This window comes from Pelodiscus sinensis, unplaced genomic scaffold (assembly GCF_049634645.1).
Source record: "Pelodiscus sinensis isolate JC-2024 unplaced genomic scaffold, ASM4963464v1 ctg117, whole genome shotgun sequence".
Taxonomy (NCBI): domain Eukaryota; kingdom Metazoa; phylum Chordata; order Testudines; family Trionychidae; genus Pelodiscus; species Pelodiscus sinensis.
The window spans coordinates 208212-225282 of record NW_027465911.1 but is presented as its reverse complement, the minus strand read 5'-3'; the positions used below and the strand labels follow the sequence as shown (position 1 = coordinate 225282).

At 74.3% G+C, this 17071-nt stretch overlaps 1 protein-coding gene across 1 annotated transcript in view; it reads left to right on the top strand.

Moving 5' to 3' along the window:
• The window catches only part of WDR97 (WD repeat domain 97), a 76574-nt gene that overhangs the window by 1321 nt on the left and 58182 nt on the right, over positions 1–17071 (top strand). Inside the window, exons 2-6 of the mRNA XM_075916594.1 lie at positions 2605–3188; positions 13462–13583; positions 13798–14461; positions 14902–15050; positions 15816–16052. Coding sequence (XP_075772709.1) covers positions 2605–3188; positions 13462–13583; positions 13798–14461; positions 14902–15050; positions 15816–16052 — 1756 coding nt within the window. The remainder of the gene's footprint in view (positions 1–2604; positions 3189–13461; positions 13584–13797; positions 14462–14901; positions 15051–15815; positions 16053–17071) is intronic.

Genomic DNA, 17071 nt, shown 5'->3' with positions numbered 1-17071 from the left:
TGCAGGGCCCGGGGGGCCGCCCGGCGGGGGACGTGCAGGGTTCTGGGGGCCGCCCGGCGGGGGACGTGCAGGGTTCCGGGGGGCCCGCCCGGCGGGGGACGTGCAGGGTTCCGGGGGCCCGCCCGGCGGGGGACGTGCAGGGTTCCGGGGGCCCGCCCGGCGGGGGACGTGCAGGGTTCCGGGGGGCCCGCCCGGCGGGGGACGTGCAGGGTTCCGGGGGCCCGCCCGGCGGGGGACGTGCAGGGTTCCGGGGGCCCGCCCGGCGGGGGACGTGCAGGGCCCGGGGGGCCGCCCGGCGGGGGACGTGCAGGGTCCGGGGGCCCGCCCGGCGGGGGACGTGCAGGGTTCCGGGGGGCCGCCCGGCGGGGGACGTGCAGGGTCCGGGGGGCCGCCCGGCGGGGGACGTGCAGGGTCCGGGGGGCCGCCCGGCGGGGGACGTGCAGGGCCCGGGGGCCCGCCCGGCGGGGGACGTGCAGGGCCCGGGGGCCCGCCCGGCGGGGGACGTGCAGGGTTCCGGGGGCCCGCCCGGCGGGGGACGTGCAGGGCCCGGGGGGCCGCCCGGCGGGGGACGTGCAGAGGCCCGGGGGCCGCCCGGCGGGGGACGTGCAGGGTTCCGGGGGCCCGCCCGGCGGGGGACGTGCAGGGTTCCGGGGGCCCGCCCGGCGGGGGACGTGCAGGGCCCGGGGGCCGCCCGGCGGGGGACGTGCAGGGTTCCGGGGGCCCGCCCGGCGGGGGACGTGCAGGGCCCGGGGGGCCGCCCGGCGGGGGACGTGCAGAGGCCCGGGGGCCGCCCGGCGGGGGACGTGCAGGGTTCCGGGGGCCCGCCCGGCGGGGGACGTGCAGGGTTCCGGGGGCCCGCCCGGCGGGGGACGTGCAGGGCCCGGGGGCCGCCCGGCGGGGGACGTGCAGGGTTCCGGGGGCCCGCCCGGCGGGGGACGTGCAGGGCCCGGGGGGCCGCCCGGCGGGGGACGTGCAGGGCCCGGGGGCCGCCCGGCGGGGGACGTGCAGGGTTCCGGGGGCCCGCCCGGCGGGGGACGTGCAGGGTTCCGGGGGGCCGCCCGGCGGGGGACGTGCAGGGTCCGGGGGCCCGCCCGGCGGGGGACGTGCAGGGTCCGGGGGGGCCGCCCGGCGGGGGACGTGCAGGGTTCCGGGGGGCCCGCCCGGCGGGGGACGTGCAGGGTTCCGGGGGGCCGCCCGGCGGGGGACGTGCAGGGTTCCGGGGGGCCGCCCGGCGGGGGACGTGCAGGGTTCTGGGGGCCGCCCGGCGGGGGACGTGCAGGGTTCCGGGGGCCCGCCCGGCGGGGGACGTGCAGGGTCCGGGGGCCCGCCCGGCGGGGGACGTGCAGGGTTCTGGGGGCCGCCCGGCGGGGGACGTGCAGGGTTCCGGGGGGCCCGCCCGGCGGGGGACGTGCAGGGTTCCGGGGGGCCGCCCGGCGGGGGACGTGCAGGGTTCCGGGGGGCCGCCCGGCGGGGGACGTGCAGGGTTCTGGGGGCCGCCCGGCGGGGGACGTGCAGGGTCCGGGGGGCCCGCCCGGCGGGGGACGTGCAGGGTTCCGGGGGGCCGCCCGGCGGGGGACGTGCAGGGGCCCAGGGGCCCGCCCGGCGGGGGACGTGCAGGGCCCGGGGGGCCGCCCGGCGGGGGACGTGCAGGGTTCCGGGGGCCCGCCCGGCGGGGGACGTGCAGGGTTCCAGGGGGGCCGCCCGGCGGGGGACGTGCAGGGTCCGGGGGGCCGCCCGGCGGGGGACGTGCAGGGTTCCGGGGGGCCGCCCGGCGGGGGACGTGCAGGGCCCGGGGGGCCGCCCGGCGGGGGACGTGCAGGGCCCGGGGGCCCGCCCGGCGGGGGACGTGCAGGGTTCCGGGGGGCCGCCCGGCGGGGGACGTGCAGGGTCCGGGGGGCCGCCCGGCGGGGGACGTGCAGGGGCCCAGGGGCCCGCCCGGCGGGGGACGTGCAGGGTCCGGGGGGCCGCCCGGCGGGGGACGTGCAGGGTTCCGGGGGCCCGCCCGGCGGGGGACGTGCAGGGTTCCGGGGGGCCGCCCGGCGGGGGACGTGCAGGGTTCCGGGGGCCCGCCCGGCGGGGGACGTGCAGGGTTCCGGGGGGCCGCCCGGCGGGGGACGTGCAGGGTCCGGGGGGCCCGCCCGGCGGGGGACGTGCAGGGTTCCGGGGGGCCGCCCGGCGGGGGACGTGCAGGGTTCCGGGAGCCGCCCGGCGGGGGACGTGCAGGGTCCGGGGGGCCGCCCGGCGGGGGACGTGCAGGGTTCCGGGGGGGCCGCCCGGCGGGGGACGTGCAGGGTCCGGGGGGCCGCCCGGCGGGGGACGTGCAGGGGCCCGGGGGGCCGCCCGGCGGGGGACGTGCAGGGTTCTGGGGGCCCGCCCGGCGGGGGACGTGCAGGGCCCGGGGGCCCGCCTGGCGGGGGACGTGCAGGGCCCGGGGGGCCGCCCGGCGGGGGACGTGCAGGGCCCGGGGGCCCGCCCGGCGGGGGACGTGCAGGGTCCGGGGGGCCGCCCGGCGGGGGACGTGCAGGGCCCGGGGGCCCGTTACCAGTGGAGCGGCGCAGGGGCGAGGGGCGAGTGGCACTGCCTGACCCCCGCGCTCCCCGGCAGATGAAGAAGGAGGAGCTGAAGGCAGCTCAGCTGACCCACGGCCTCCAGCACGTGCGGCACCTCAGCTTCCCGCAGCGCCTGCGCCAGGTGGCCTACAACAGCCGCGCCGGGCTCTTCGTGGTGCTGGACGAGCAGAGCCGGCTGCACCTGCACAAGGAGGACGGGTGGCTCGGCCACAGCGCTCCGGCCCTGGGGCCGCTGGCCGGCCTGCTGTACGCCAGCCAGGTCGATAAGTACGTGGCCTGGGACCAGGCCAGCTTGCAGGTGCTGGGCCCGGCCTTCGAGGTCCTCTCCAAGGTGCCGGCTCCGCACGGCGTCCGCTGCTGCCTCTACAGCCCGGTGCTCACGCAGGTGGTGACCGCCGGGGCGGGCAGCCTGTCCATCTGGGCCTTCCGCTACGGCTCCCGCCAGCTGCACTGCCAGCTCACCGTGCAGCAGGGCCTGTGCCCGCACGACGCCTTCACCCGCCTGGCCCTGGACACCGGCGCCCGCCAGCAGTGCTACGCCGCCTGCGGCACCGGCCTGGCCGTCCTCAGCGTCTCCCAGGGCAAGCTCCTCACCTACCAGAGGGACCTGCACACCAGGTAGCGGCTGCTCCGGGGGCCGGCCATGGGGGGCGGGGCTGGGGGGCGCGCGTGGCTGGGACGGGCCAGTCCCACTTGGCACCGCTGGGGCTCCGCAGTGCGCGCTGGGCCCGCCAGCCTCCCCGAAGCCCCTGTTCAGAGCCTGCTCCTGTCTCTGGGGCCAGAAAGTGAGACAGGCCCACGGGCTGGGACAGGCTGCGGGTCCCTCTCTGAGCCAGGCCTGCCCCCTGGGACAGGCTGCGGGTCCCTCTCCGAGCCAGGCCTGCCCCCTGGGACAGGCTGCGGGTCCCTCTCCGAGCCAGGCCTGCCCCCTGGGACAGGCTGCGGGCCCCTCTCCGAGCCAGGCCTGCCTGGGACAGGCTGCGGGCCCCTCTCCGAGCCAGGCCTGCGCCCTGGGACAGGCTGCGGGTCCCTCTCCGAGCCAGGCCTGCCCCCTGGGACAGGCTCCGGGCCCCTCTCCGAGCCAGGCCTGCCCCCTGGGACAGGCTGCGGGCCCCTCTCCGAGCCAGGCCTGCCCCCTGGGACAGGCTGCGGGCCCCTCTCCGAGCCAGGCCTGCCCCCTGGGACAGGCTGCGGGTCCCTCTCCGAGCCAGGCCTGCCCCCTGGGACAGGCTGCGGGCCCCTCTCCGAGCCAGGCCTGCCCCCTGGGACAGGCTGCGGGTCCCTCTCCGAGCCAGGCCTGCCCCCTGGGACAGGCTGCGGGCGCCTCTCCGAGCCAGGCCTGCCCCCTGGGACAGGCTCCGGGCCCCTCTCCGAGCCAGGCCTGCCCCCTGGGACAGGCTCCGGGCCCCTCTCCGAGCCAGGCCTGCCCCCCGGGACAGGCTGCGGGTCCCTCGCCGAGCCAGGCCTGCCCCCCGGGACAGGCTGCGGGCCCCTCTCCGAGCCAGGCCTGCCCCCTGGGACAGGCTGCGGGTCCCTCTCCGAGCCAGGCCTGCCCCCTGGGACAGGCTCCGGGCCCCTCTCCGAGCCAGGCCTGCCCCCTGGGACAGGCTGCGGGCCCCTCTCCGAGCCAGGCCTGCCCCCTGGGACAGGCTGCGGGCCCCTCTCCGAGCCAGGCCTGCCCCCTGGGACAGGCTGCGGGTCCCTCTCCGAGCCAGGCCTGCCCCCTGGGACAGGCTGCGGGCCCCTCTCCGAGCCAGGCCTGCCCCCTGGGACAGGCTGCGGGTCCCTCTCCGAGCCAGGCCTGCCCCCTGGGACAGGCTGCGGGCGCCTCTCCGAGCCAGGCCTGCCCCCTGGGACAGGCTCCGGGCCCCTCTCCGAGCCAGGCCTGCCCCCTGGGACAGGCTCCGGGCCCCTCTCCGAGCCAGGCCTGCCCCCCGGGACAGGCTGCGGGTCCCTCGCCGAGCCAGGCCTGCCCCCCGGGACAGGCTGCGGGCCCCTCTCCGAGCCAGGCCTGCCCCCTGGGACAGGCTGCGGGTCCCTCTCCGAGCCAGGCCTGCCCCCCGGGACAGGCTGCGGGTCCCTCTCCGAGCCAGGCCTGCCCCCCGGGACAGGCTGCGGGTCCCTCTCCGAGCCAGGCCTGCCCCCCGGGACAGGCTGCGGGCCCCTCTCCGAGCCAGGCCTGCCTGGGACAGGCTGCGGGTCCCTCTCCGAGCCAGGCCTGCCCCCTGGGATAGGCTGCGGGTCCCTCTCCGAGCCAGGCCTGCCCCCTGGGACAGGCTGCGGGTCCCTCTCCGAGCCAGGCCTGCTCCCTGGGACAGGCTGCGGGTCCCTCTCCGAGCCAGGCCTGCCCCCTGGGACAGGCTGCGGGTCCCTCTCCGAGCCAGGCCTGCCCCCTGGGACAGGCTGCGGGTCCCTCTCCGAGCCAGGCCTGCCCCCTGGGACAGGCTGCGGGTCCCTCTCCGAGCCAGGCCTGCCCCCTGGGACAGGCTGCGGGTCCCTCTCCGAGCCAGGCCTGCCCCCTGGGACAGGCTGCGGGCCCCTCTCCGAGCCAGGCCTGCCCCCTGGGACAGGCTGCGGGTCCCTCTCCGAGCCAGGCCTGCCCCCTGGGACAGGCTGCGGGTCCCTCTCCGAGCCAGGCCTGCCTGGGACAGGCTGCGGGCCCCTCTCCGAGCCAGGCCTGCCCCCTGGGACAGGCTGCGGGTCCCTCTCCGAGCCAGGCCTGCCCCCTGGGACAGGCTGCGGGCCCCTCTCCGAGCCAGGCCTGCCCCCTGGGACAGGCTGCGGGTCCCTCTCCGAGCCAGGCCTGCCCCCTGGGACAGGCTGCGGGCGCCTCTCCGAGCCAGGCCTGCTCCCTGGGACAGGCTCCGGGCCCCTCGCCGAGCCAGGCCTGCCCCCCGGGACAGGCTGCGGGTCCCTCTCCGAGCCAGGCCTGCCCCCCGGGACAGGCTCCGGGCCCCTCTCCGAGCCAGGCCTGCCCCCTGGGACAGGCTGCGGGCCCCTCTCCGAGCCAGGCCTGCCCCCTGGGACAGGCTGCGGGCCCCTCTCCGAGCCAGGCCTGCCCCCTGGGACAGGCTGCGGGCCCCTCTCCGAGCCAGGCCTGCCCCCTGGGACAGGCTGCGGGCCCCTCTCCGAGCCAGGCCTGCCCCCTGGGACAGGCTCCGGGCCCCTCTCCGAGCCAGGCCTGCCTGGGACAGGCTGCGGGCCCCTCTCCGAGCCAGGCCTGCCCCCTGGGACAGGCTGCGGGTCCCTCTCCGAGCCAGGCCTGCCCCCTGGGACAGGCTGCGGGTCCCTCTCCGAGCCAGGCCTGCCTGGGACAGGCTGCGGGTCCCTCTCCGAGCCAGGCCTGCCCCCTGGGACAGGCTGCGGGTCCCTCTCCGAGCCAGGCCTGCCTGGGACAGGCTGCGGGTCCCTCTCCGAGCCAGGCCTGCCTGGGACAGGCTGCGGGTCCCTCTCCGAGCCAGGCCTGCCCCCTGGGACAGGCTGCGGGCCCCTCTCCGAGCCAGGCCTGCCCCCTGGGACAGGCTCCGGGCCCCTCTCCGAGCCAGGCCTGCCTGGGACAGGCTCCGGGCCCCTCTCCGAGCCAGGCCTGCCCCCTGGGACAGGCTGCGGGTCCCTCTCCGAGCCAGGCCTGCCCCCTGGGACAGGCTGCGGGCCCCTCTCCGAGCCAGGCCTGCCCCCTGGGACAGGCTGCGGGCCCCTCTCCGAGCCAGGCCTGCCTGGGACAGGCTGCGGGCCCCTCTCCGAGCCAGGCCTGCCCCCTGGGACAGGCTGCGGGCCCCTCTCCGAGCCAGGCCTGCCCCCTGGGACAGGCTGCGGGCCCCTCTCCGAGCCAGGCCTGCCCCCTGGGACAGGCTGCGGGCCCCTCTCCGAGCCAGGCCTGCCCCCTGGGACAGGCTGCGGGCCCCTCTCCGAGCCAGGCCTGCCCCCTGGGACAGGCTCCGGGCCCCTCTCCGAGCCAGGCCTGCCCCCTGGGACAGGCTGCGGGTCCCTCTCCGAGCCAGGCCTGACCCCCGGGACAGGCTGCGGGTCCCTCTCCGAGCCAGGCCTGCCCCCTGGGACAGGCTGCGGGTCCCTCTCCGAGCCAGGCCTGCCCCCCGGGACAGGCTGCGGGTCCCTCTCCGAGCCAGGCCTGCCCCCCGGGACAGGCTGCGGGTCCCTCTCCGAGCCAGGCCTGCCCCCCGGGACAGGCTGCGGGCCCCTCTCCGAGCCAGGCCTGCCCCCCGGGACAGGCTCCGGGCCCCTCTCCGAGCCAGGCCTGCCCCCTGGGACAGGCTGCGGGTCCCTCTCCGAGCCAGGCCTGCCCCCTGGGACAGGCTGCGGGTCCCTCTCCGAGCCAGGCCTGCCCCCTGGGACAGGCTCCGGGCCCCTCTCCGAGCCAGGCCTGCCCCCTGGGACAGGCCGCGGGTCCCTCTCCGAGCCAGGCCTGCCCCCTGGGACAGGCTGCGGGCCCCTCTCCGAGCCAGGCCTGCCCCCTGGGACAGGCTGCGGGTCCCTCTCCGAGCCAGGCCTGCCCCCTGGGACAGGCTGCGGGTCCCTCTCCGAGCCAGGCCTGCCCCCCGGGACAGGCTGCGGGTCCCTCTCCGAGCCAGGCCTGCCCCCCGGGACAGGCTGCGGGCCCCTCTCCGAGCCAGGCCTGCCCCCCGGGACAGGCTGCGGGTCCCTCTCCGAGCCAGGCCTGCCCCCTGGGACAGGCTGCGGGTCCCTCTCCGAGCCAGGCCTGCCCCCTGGGACAGGCTGCGGGCCCCTCTCCGAGCCAGGCCTGCCCCCTGGGACAGGCTGCGGGTCCCTCTCCGAGCCAGGCCTGCCCCCCGGGACAGGCTGCGGGCCCCTCTCCGAGCCAGGCCTGCCCCCCGGGACAGGCTGCGGGCCCCTCTCCGAGCCAGGCCTGCCCCCCGGGACAGGCTGCGGGTCCCTCTCCGAGCCAGGCCTGCCCCCTGGGACAGGCTGCGGGTCCCTCTCCGAGCCAGGCCTGCCCCCCGGGACAGGCTGCGGGCCCCTCTCCGAGCCAGGCCTGCCCCCCGGGACAGGCTGCGGGCCCCTCTCCGAGCCAGGCCTGCCCCCTGGGACAGGCTGCGGGCCCCTCTCCGAGCCAGGCCTGCCCCCTGGGACAGGCTGCGGGCCCCTCTCCGAGCCAGGCCTGCCCCCCGGGACAGGCTGCGGGCCCCTCTCCGAGCCAGGCCTGCCCCCCGGGACAGGCTGCGGGCCCCTCTCCGAGCCAGGCCTGCCCCCCGGGACAGGCTGCGGGTCCCTCTCCGAGCCAGGCCTGCCCCCTGGGACAGGCTGCGGGCCCCTCTCCGAGCCAGGCCTGCCCCCTGGGACAGGCTGCGGGCCCCTCTCCGAGCCAGGCCTGCCCCCTGGGACAGGCTGCGGGTCCCTCTCTGAGCCAGGCCTGCCCCCTGGGACAGGCTGCGGGTCCCTCTCCGAGCCAGGCCTGCCCCCTGGGACAGGCTGCGGGCCCCTCTCCGAGCCAGGCCTGCCTGGGACAGGCTGCGGGTCCCTCTCCGAGCCAGGCCTGCCCCCTGGGACAGGCTGCGGGCCCCTCTCCGAGTCAGGCCTGCCTGGGACAGGCTGCGGGTCCCTCTCCGAGCAAGGCCTGCACCCTGGGACAGGCTGCGGGTCCCTCTCCGAGCCAGGCCTGCCTGGGACAGGCTGCGGGTCCCTCTCCGAGCCAGGCCTGCCTGGGACAGGCTGCGGGTCCCTCTCCGAGCCAGGCCTGCCTGGGACAGGCTGCGGGTCCCTCTCCGAGCCAGGCCTGCACCCTGGGACAGGCTCCGGGCCCCTCTCCGAGCAAGGCCTGCACCCTGGGACAGGCTGCGGGTCCCTCTCCGAGCCAGGCCTGCCTGGGACAGGCTGCGGGCCCCTCTCCGAGCCAGGCCTGCACCCTGGGACAGGCTCCGGGCCCCTCTCCGAGCCAGGCCTGCCTGGGACAGGCTGCGGGCCCCTCTCCGAGCCAGGCCTGCCTGGGACAGGCTGCGGGCCCCTCTCCGAGCCAGGCCTGCCCCCTGGGACAGGCTGCGGGTCCCTCTCCGAGCCAGGCCTGCCTGGGACAGGCTGCGGGTCCCTCTCCGAGCCAGGCCTGCGCCCTGGGACAGGCTGCGGGTCCCTCTCCGAGCCAGGCCTGCCCCCTGGGACAGGCTGCGGGCCCCTCTCCGAGCCAGGCCTGCCTGGGACAGGCTGCGGGCCCCTCTCCGAGCCAGGCCTGCCCCCTGGGACAGGCTGCGGGCCCCTCTCCGAGCCAGGCCTGCCCCCTGGGACAGGCTGCGGGCCCCTCTCCGAGCCAGGCCTGCCCCCTGGGACAGGCTGCGGGCCCCTCTCCGAGCCAGGCCTGCCCCCTGGGACAGGCTGCGGGCCCCTCTCCGAGCCAGGCCTGCCCCCTGGGACAGGCTGCGGGTCCCTCTCCGAGCCAGGCCTGCCCCCTGGGACAGGCTGCGGGTCCCTCTCCGAGCCAGGCCTGCCCCCTGGGACAGGCTGCGGGTCCCTCTCCGAGCCAGGCCTGCCCCCTGGGACAGGCTGCGGGTCCCTCTCCGAGCCAGGCCTGCCCCCTGGGACAGGCTGCGGGCCCCTCTCCGAGCCAGGCCTGCCTGGGACAGGCTGCGGGTCCCTCTCCGAGCCAGGCCTGCCCCCTGGGACAGGCTGCGGGTCCCTCTCCGAGCCAGGCCTGCCCCCTGGGACAGGCTGCGGGTCCCTCTCCGAGCCAGGCCTGCCTGGGACAGGCTGCGGGTCCCTCTCCGAGCCAGGCCTGCCTGGGACAGGCTGCGGGCCCCTCTCCGAGCCAGGCCTGCCTGGGACAGGCTGCGGGTCCCTCTCCGAGCCAGGCCTGCCTGGGACAGGCTGCGGGTCCCTCTCCGAGCCAGGCCTGCCTGGGACAGGCTGCGGGTCCCTCTCCGAGCCAGGCCTGCCTGGGACAGGCTGCGGGTCCCTCTCCGAGCCAGGCCTGCCTGGGACAGGCTGCGGGCCCCTCTCCGAGCCAGGCCTGCCTGGGACAGGCTGCGGGTCCCTCTCCGAGCCAGGCCTGCCTGGGACAGGCTGCGGGTCCCTCTCCGAGCCAGGCCTGCCTGGGACAGGCTGCGGGCCCCTCTCCGAGCCAGGCCTGCCCCCTGGGACAGGCTGCGGGCCCCTCTCCGAGCCAGGCCTGCCCCCTGGGACAGGCTCCGGGCCCCTCTCCGAGCCAGGCCTGCCCCCTGGGACAGGCTGCGGGCCCCTCTCCGAGCCAGGCCTGCCCCCTGGGACAGGCTGCGGGTCCCTCTCCGAGCCAGGCCTGCCCCCTGGGACAGGCTGCGGGTCCCTCTCCGAGCCAGGCCTGCCCCCTGGGACAGGCTGCGGGTCCCTCTCCGAGCCAGGCCTGCCCCCTGGGACAGGCTGCGGGTCCCTCTCCGAGCCAGGCCTGCCCCCTGGGACAGGCTGCGGGTCCCTCTCCGAGCCAGGCCTGCTCATTGGGTTGTAGATATAGATCTTGTTGTTATGGTAACTGAGTAGGTTCTTGGGACCTTTTATGCACCCCAGGGGCGCACTAAGGTTTTGTGCCTCCTGTGTGGCCAGTTCCATGCAGACCCCAATATGAATGGCCTTCTGCGGGTGAGCTGAGCTTCTGTTAACAGACGCCTCCGTATAGCTTCACTGTGCCGGCCACACACTAACCTGTCCCGTAGGGCATCATTCAACATCTCCTGAAATTCACAGTGTTCAGCAAGCTTTTCCAAATTGGCTACAAATTGTACAATGGTTTCACTTTCTTTTTGGTCTCTGCTATGGAACCTTTCTGCAATGACCAATGGGTTTGGAGCATAATGTGACCCCAGGATTCCCACAATGTCGCTGTAAGATTTGGTCTCTGGCTTAACAGGGAGCAGCAAACTGCGTAGCAGAGAGTAGGTCTTAGCCCCTACAACACTTCAAATATTGGCACCTTCTTCTCTTGGTTAATGTCATTTGCAATAACAAACAGTTCAAAGCGCTCAGTATGTACCTGCCATGGCTCTACAGTCTCCTCAAAAGGTCCCAGTGGCCCTGTAAGTGTAGCCTGGCTGCTGCACTCCCCCCTTTTTTTACTTTTCCAGTCTCTGGGCTCCTTGATCTTAGTTTCAGTTTGCTCAGTGCAGCCTCAGTTCTTACCCCACCTTCCAGAACAGCAGAAAGAGTTTGTTTTCTTACATTGACTTCTACTTCTCTTGTTGCTGGAGGCAGCACAGGCATCCCACCCTCGTCGCCACTTGTTCTGTCGTGGGGAGTCTCACAGCATAGGAAGAAATGAGTGGAAAGGCAGAGAGCTGGAGAAGGAGCAAGTGTCCATTTTATTGCATAGCACAGAACTAACTAGAACAAGCCCAGACTAGCTGGGCTGACCCCAGTGACCTACTCAGTTACCCTAACAACAAGATCTAGATCTACAACCCAATATACAACACCTGGGACAGGCTGCGGGCCCCTCTCCGAGCCAGGCCTGCCTGGGACAGGCTGCGGGTCCCTCTCCGAGCCAGGCCTGCACCCTGGGACAGGCTGCGGGTCCCTCTCCGAGCCAGGCCTGCACCCTGGGACAGGCTGCGGGTCCCTCTCCGAGCCAGGCCTGCCTGGGACAAGCTCCGGGCCCCTCTCCGAGCCAGGCCTGCCCCCTGGGAAAGGCTGCGGGTCCCTCTCCGAGCCAGGCCTGCCTGGGACAGGCTGCGGGTCCCTCTCCGAGCCAGGCCTGCCTGGGACAAGCTCCGGGCCCCTCTCCGAGCCAGGCCTGCCTGGGACAGGCTCCGGGCCCCTCTCCGAGCCAGGCCTGCCTGGGACAGGCTGCGGGCCCCTCTCCGAGCCAGGCCTGCCTGGGACAAGCTCCGGGCCCCTCTCCGAGCCAGGCCTGCCTGGGACAGGCTCCGGGCCCCTCTCCGAGCCAGGCCTGCCCCCTGGGACAGGCTGCGGGCCCCTCTCCGAGCCAGGCCTGCCCCCTGGGACAGGCTGCGGGTCCCTCTCCGAGCCAGGCCTGCCCCCTGGGACAGGCTGCGGGCCCCTCTCCGAGCCAGGCCTGCCCCCTGGGACAGGCTGCGGGTCCCTCTCCGAGCCAGGCCTGCCCCCTGGGATAGGCTGCGGGTCCCTCTCCGAGCCAGGCCTGCCTGGGACAGGCTGCGGGTCCCTCTCCGAGCCAGGCCTGCACCCTGGGACAGGCTGCGGGCCCCTCTCCGAGCCAGGCCTGCCCCCTGGGACAGGCTGCGGGTCCCTCTCCGAGCCAGGCCTTCCTGGGACAGGCTGCGGGTCCCTCTCCGAGCCAGGCCTGCACCCTGGGACAGGCTGCGGGCCCCTCTCCGAGCCAGGCCTGCCCCCTGGGACAGGCTCCGGGCCCCTCTCCGAGCCAGGCCTGCCCCCTGGGACAGGCTCCGGGCCCCTCTCCGAGCCAGGCCTGCCCCCTGGGACAGGCTGCGGGCCCCTCTCCGAGCCAGGCCTGCCCCCTGGGACAGGCTGCGGGCCCCTCTCCGAGCCAGGCCTGCCTGGGACAGGCTGCGGGTCCCTCTCCGAGCCAGGCCTGCCTGGGACAGGCTCCGGGCCCCTCTCCGAGCCAGGCCTGCCCCCTGGGACAGGCTCCGGGCCCCTCTCCGAGCCAGGCCTGCCCCCTGGGACAGGCTGCGGGCCCCTCTCCGAGCCAGGCCTGCCCCCTGGGACAGGCTCCGGGCCCCTCTCCGAGCCAGGCCTGCCCCCTGGGACAGGCTGCGGGCCCCTCTCCGAGCCAGGCCTGCCTGGGACAAGCTGCGGGTCCCTCTCCGAGCCAGGCCTGCCCCCTGGGACAGGCTGCGGGTCCCTCTCCGAGCCAGGCCTGCCTGGGACAGGCTGCGGGTCCCTCTCCGAGCCAGGCCTGCCTGGGACAGGCTGCGGGTCCCTCTCCGAGCCAGGCCTGCACCCTGGGACAGGCTGCGGGCCCCTCTCCGAGCCAGGCCTGCACCCTGGGACAGGCTGCGGGCCCCTCTCCGAGCCAGGCCTGCCCCCTGGGACAGGCTGCGGGTCCCTCTCCGAGCCAGGCCTGCACCCTGGGACAGGCTGCGGGCCCCTCTCCGAGCCAGGCCTGCACCCTGGGACAGGCTCCGGGCCCCTCTCCGAGCCAGGCCTGCACCCTGGGACAGGCTGCGGGTCCCTCTCCGAGCCAGGCCTGACCCCTGGGACAGGCTGCGGGCCCCTCTCCGAGCCAGGCCTGCCTGCGACAGGCTGCGGGCCCCTCTCCGAGCCAGGCCTGCCCCCTGGGACAGGCTGCGGGTCCCTCTCCGAGCCAGGCCTGCCCCCTGGGACAGGCTGCGGGCCCCTCTCCGAGCCAGGCCTGCCCCCTGGGACAGGCTGCGGGTCCCTCTCCGAGCCAGGCCTGCCTGGGACAGGCTGCGGGTCCCTCTCCGAGCCAGGCCTGCCCCCTGGGACAGGCTGCGGGTCCCTCTCCGAGCCAGGCCTGCCTGGGACAGGCTGCGGGTCCCTCTCCGAGCCAGGCCTGCCCCCTGGGACAGGCTGCGGGCCCCTCTCCGAGCCAGGCCTGCCCCCTGGGACAGGCTGCGGGTCCCTCTCCGAGCCAGGCCTGCGCCCTGGGACAGGCTGCGGGTCCCTCTCCGAGCCAGGCCTGCCCCCTGGGGACAGGCTGCGGGTCCCTCTCCGAGCCAGGCCTGCCTGGGACAGGCTGCGGGTCCCTCTCCGAGCCAGGCCTGCCTGGGACAGGCTGCGGGTCCCTCTCCGAGCCAGGCCTGCACCCTGGGACAGGCTGCGGGTCCCTCTCCGAGCCAGGCCTGCACCCTGGGACAGGCTGTCGTTTCATGGGTGCTCCAGCCGAGGCAGCCCTGCTGGGCGCCCAGAGTCCAGGCACCAGGCCCTGTGCCCCAGGGCTGGTGCAGCACGGTGTGACCCCGCATTGCTCAGTGACCCCCTCACGCCTGCCTCTCCCCAGGGCCATCACTGACGTCACCTACTGCGAGGCGGGGGCCTGCGTGGTGACCGCCTCCCGCGACACCACCATCAAGGTGTGGGACGAGAAGCTGCAGATCCAGACAATCTTCGTGGGGCACACTGGTGAGAGGGAGGCACCCAGAGTGCCGGGCCCCCTCCCCATGGGGGGCAGACAGGAGAGCTGTCTGAAGCTGCTGGTCTCTGCCCCAGATCCCTGCCTCGGGCCGCCTTGGGGTGCACCTGTGCCCTGCCCCCTGCCTGGCCCTGGAGACGGGGGTGGGGCTGCCCACACCCTAGGCTTTGCTCTGACCCAGCCCCCTTCCCTTCCCCCCGGCAGGGCCCGTGACGGCGGTGACCATCTTCCCCCAGAGGCCCCTGGTGCTCTCTGCCTCCCAGGACGGCACCATGCGCACCTGGAACCTGCAGACCATCGACCAGGTGGACGAAATGCAGGTGGTGGAGGTGGTGGAGCAGCTGCAGACGCACCCGGAGGAGGGCTACATGGTCTCGCTGTCCGGCTCCACCATGGACCTGTGGAAGGTCAATCAGCTGTACGCGCTGCACACCCGGCTGGGGGCCGCCGTGACGCGCCTCAGCACCGTGGACCTGAGCGCGGTGGGCAGCTTCCCGGTGCGGGCCGTGTGCGTGTGCCGGGACTCCTGCGTGCGCCTCGTGGCCGCCCACACCGGCCAGGTGCTCTGCACGCTGCTGCTGGACAGGTCCTGCCAGGCCCTGGCGGCGGCCTATTGCCTGCCCCGGGAGACCCTCTTTGTGCTGCTGGAGTCCGGCCAGCTCCTGAGGGTGAACGCCGCCGTCAGCCCCATGAGCGTCAGGAAGACGGTGGCGCCCTGGAGCGAGTCGGAGCGGCCCAGCTGCCTGCTCCTCTACAGCCACCTCGTGGAGCCCGGCAAGGCCTACGCCCAGTGGCGGGAGGTCGTGGAGCAGAAGGGGGACAGGAAGGCTTGGGCCCAGCTCCCACTGAAGCTGCAGGACAAGAACAGGTAAGAGTTTGACCCAGCGCTGCTCCCCAGCCCGGGCCCTGAGATGGGGCGCTGCAGGGAGCCGGGCAGGGTGCTGCGGGGGCGGGAGGGGCAGTTCCAGCCTCTCCCAGCAGGGGGCGCTGCAGGGAGCCGGGCAGGGTGCTGCGGGGGCGGGAGGGGCAGTTCCAGCTTCTCCCAGCAGGGGGCGCTGCAGGGAGCCGGGCAGGGTGCTGCGGGGGCGGGAGGGGCAGTTCCAGCCTCTCCCAGCAGGGGGCGCTGCAGGGAGCCGGGCAGGGTGCTGCGGGGGCGGGAGGGGCAGTTCCAGCCTCTCCCAGCAGGGGGCGCTGCAGGGCGCAGGCCAGGCGCTGGCTGAGGGGCGCCCCAGAAGTGCTAGGGGGCAGCTCCCCACGACCGTGCGGAGGGCCGGGGGCCGCGCTGCGGCTGAGCCGTGGTGCCCGCAGGTACCTGCCGGTGCTGGGCCTGGAGGACGGCTCGCTCTGCGTGGTGCAGTGGTTCACCGGGCGCATCCAGTACCGGGTGGAGGCTCACGAGGCGGCGCGGGTGACTGCCCTGGCTGCCTACCCCCTCAACAGCTGGATCATCTCAGCAGGTGAGCAGGGAGCCCCGGGCCCAGCAGGGCTCTGTGCCCTTTGGGGGCCCAGGGAGCCCCGGGGGAGCCCCCACACCTGGAGACATTCAGCTCCTGGGGCTCCCAAAACCCAGCCCTTGAGGGAGGGGCCCGCAGGGCAGAGGAGGGACGCACTGACAGCAGGAGACGCCATGGGCCTCGGGCGTAGCGGGGCAGGGGCGGGGCAGGTGGCCCGGAGACCAACTGTTCCCCACATCCCAGGAGGAGGGCAGATGTTTCCCTTGCACCCAGGGGGCAGGGCGTCCCTCATGCCGGGGGGGAGGGGTGTCAGGGCGTTCCCTCTACCCAGGGGGGCAGGGCGTTCCCTCGTGCCTGGGGGGGCCTGGGCGTTCCCTCATGCCGGGGGGGGCAGGGCGTTCCCTTGGGGGGGGGCAGGGCGTACCCTAGTGCCCGGGGAGGGCAGAGCGTTTCCTCGTGCCCGGGGGGGGCAGGGCGTTCCTTCGTGTGGGGGGGGCAGGGCGTACCCTAGTGCCTGGGGGGGGCAGAGCGTTCCTTCGTGCGGGGGGGGCAGGGCGTACCCTAGTGCCCGGGGGGGCAGAGCGTTCCTTCGTGCAGGGGGGGGCAGGGCGTACCCTAGTGCCTGGGGGGGGGGGCAGAGCGTTCCCTCTGCCTGGGGGAACAGAGCATTCCCTCGAACCCGAGGCAGGGTGGGGCAGGGAGAGGCAGGGCCGGGCAAGGCTGGGCAGAGCGGGGGGGGACAAGCCAGCAGTGCCCCTCTGCTCGCAGGTGACGATCGCACGGTGAAGGCCTGGCGCATCTTCCCCTACATTGACGAGTGCCTGACCCTGCTGCTGAGCTTCTCCTGCCAGCACCCCGTGCTGCACATGTGCCCGCTGGGCTCCACGCTGGGCACCGCCATCCAGGACCCCAACAGCGCCACCTACAGCATCCTCCTGTACGACCTGCTGGCCCAGACCCTCCAGGAGCACAGCCCCGAGGACGACCCCCTGGACGAGATCACGGGTGAGAGCCCGCTGCCCTTGGGGCCTGCAGAATCAACAGCTCGGGTCCACTTGTTGCCCATGACGGTCCATGTGCTGCAGATAGGCCACGTGGCACGCATGGTCCACGTGGTGTGGCTGGGCCATATGCTGCAGATGGTCCACATGACGCAAGTGGTGCAGATGATTCACGTGGCGCAGATGGGCCATATGCTGCGGATGGTCCACGTGGCGCGGAAGGGTCATATGCTGCGGATGGTCCACGTGGCGCGGAAGGGTCATATGCTGCGGATGGTCCACGTGGCGCGGAAGGGCCATATTCTGCGGATTGTCCATGTGGCGCGGAAGGGCCATATGCTGCGGATGGTCCACGTGGCACGGTAGGGTCATATGCTGCGGATGGTCCACGTGGCGCGGAAGGGTCATATGCTGCGGATGGTCCACATAGAACCATAGAATCATAGAACCACAGAGCTGGAAGAGACCTCAGGAGTCGTCAAGTCCAGCCCCCTGCTCTAGGCAGGACCAATCCCAACTAAATCAACCCGGCCAGGGCTTTGTCAAGCCAAGACTTAAACACCCCTAGGGATGGAGACTCCACTGCTTCCCTAGGGAACCCAGCCCAGTGCTTCACCACCCTCCTAGGGAAATAGTTTTTCCTAATATCCAACCTGGACCTCTCCCACCACAACTTGAGACCATTGCTCCTTGTTCTGCCACCTGTCACTAATGTGAACAGCCTCTCTTCATTCTCTCTGGAACCTCCCTTCAGGGAGTTGCAGGCTGCTCTCAAATCCCCCCTCACTCTTCGCTTCTGCAGACTAAACAGACCCAAGTCCCTCAGCCTCTCCTCATAAGTCATGTGCTCCAGTCCCCTAATCATTTTGGTTGCCCTCCGCTGGACCCTCTCCAATGCGTCCACATCCTTTGTGTAGTGGGGAGAGGGGACAGAACTGGACACAATACTCCAGATGTGGCCTCTCCAGAGCTGAATAAAGGGGAATAATCACTTGTCTGGATCTGCTGGCAATGCTCCTCCTA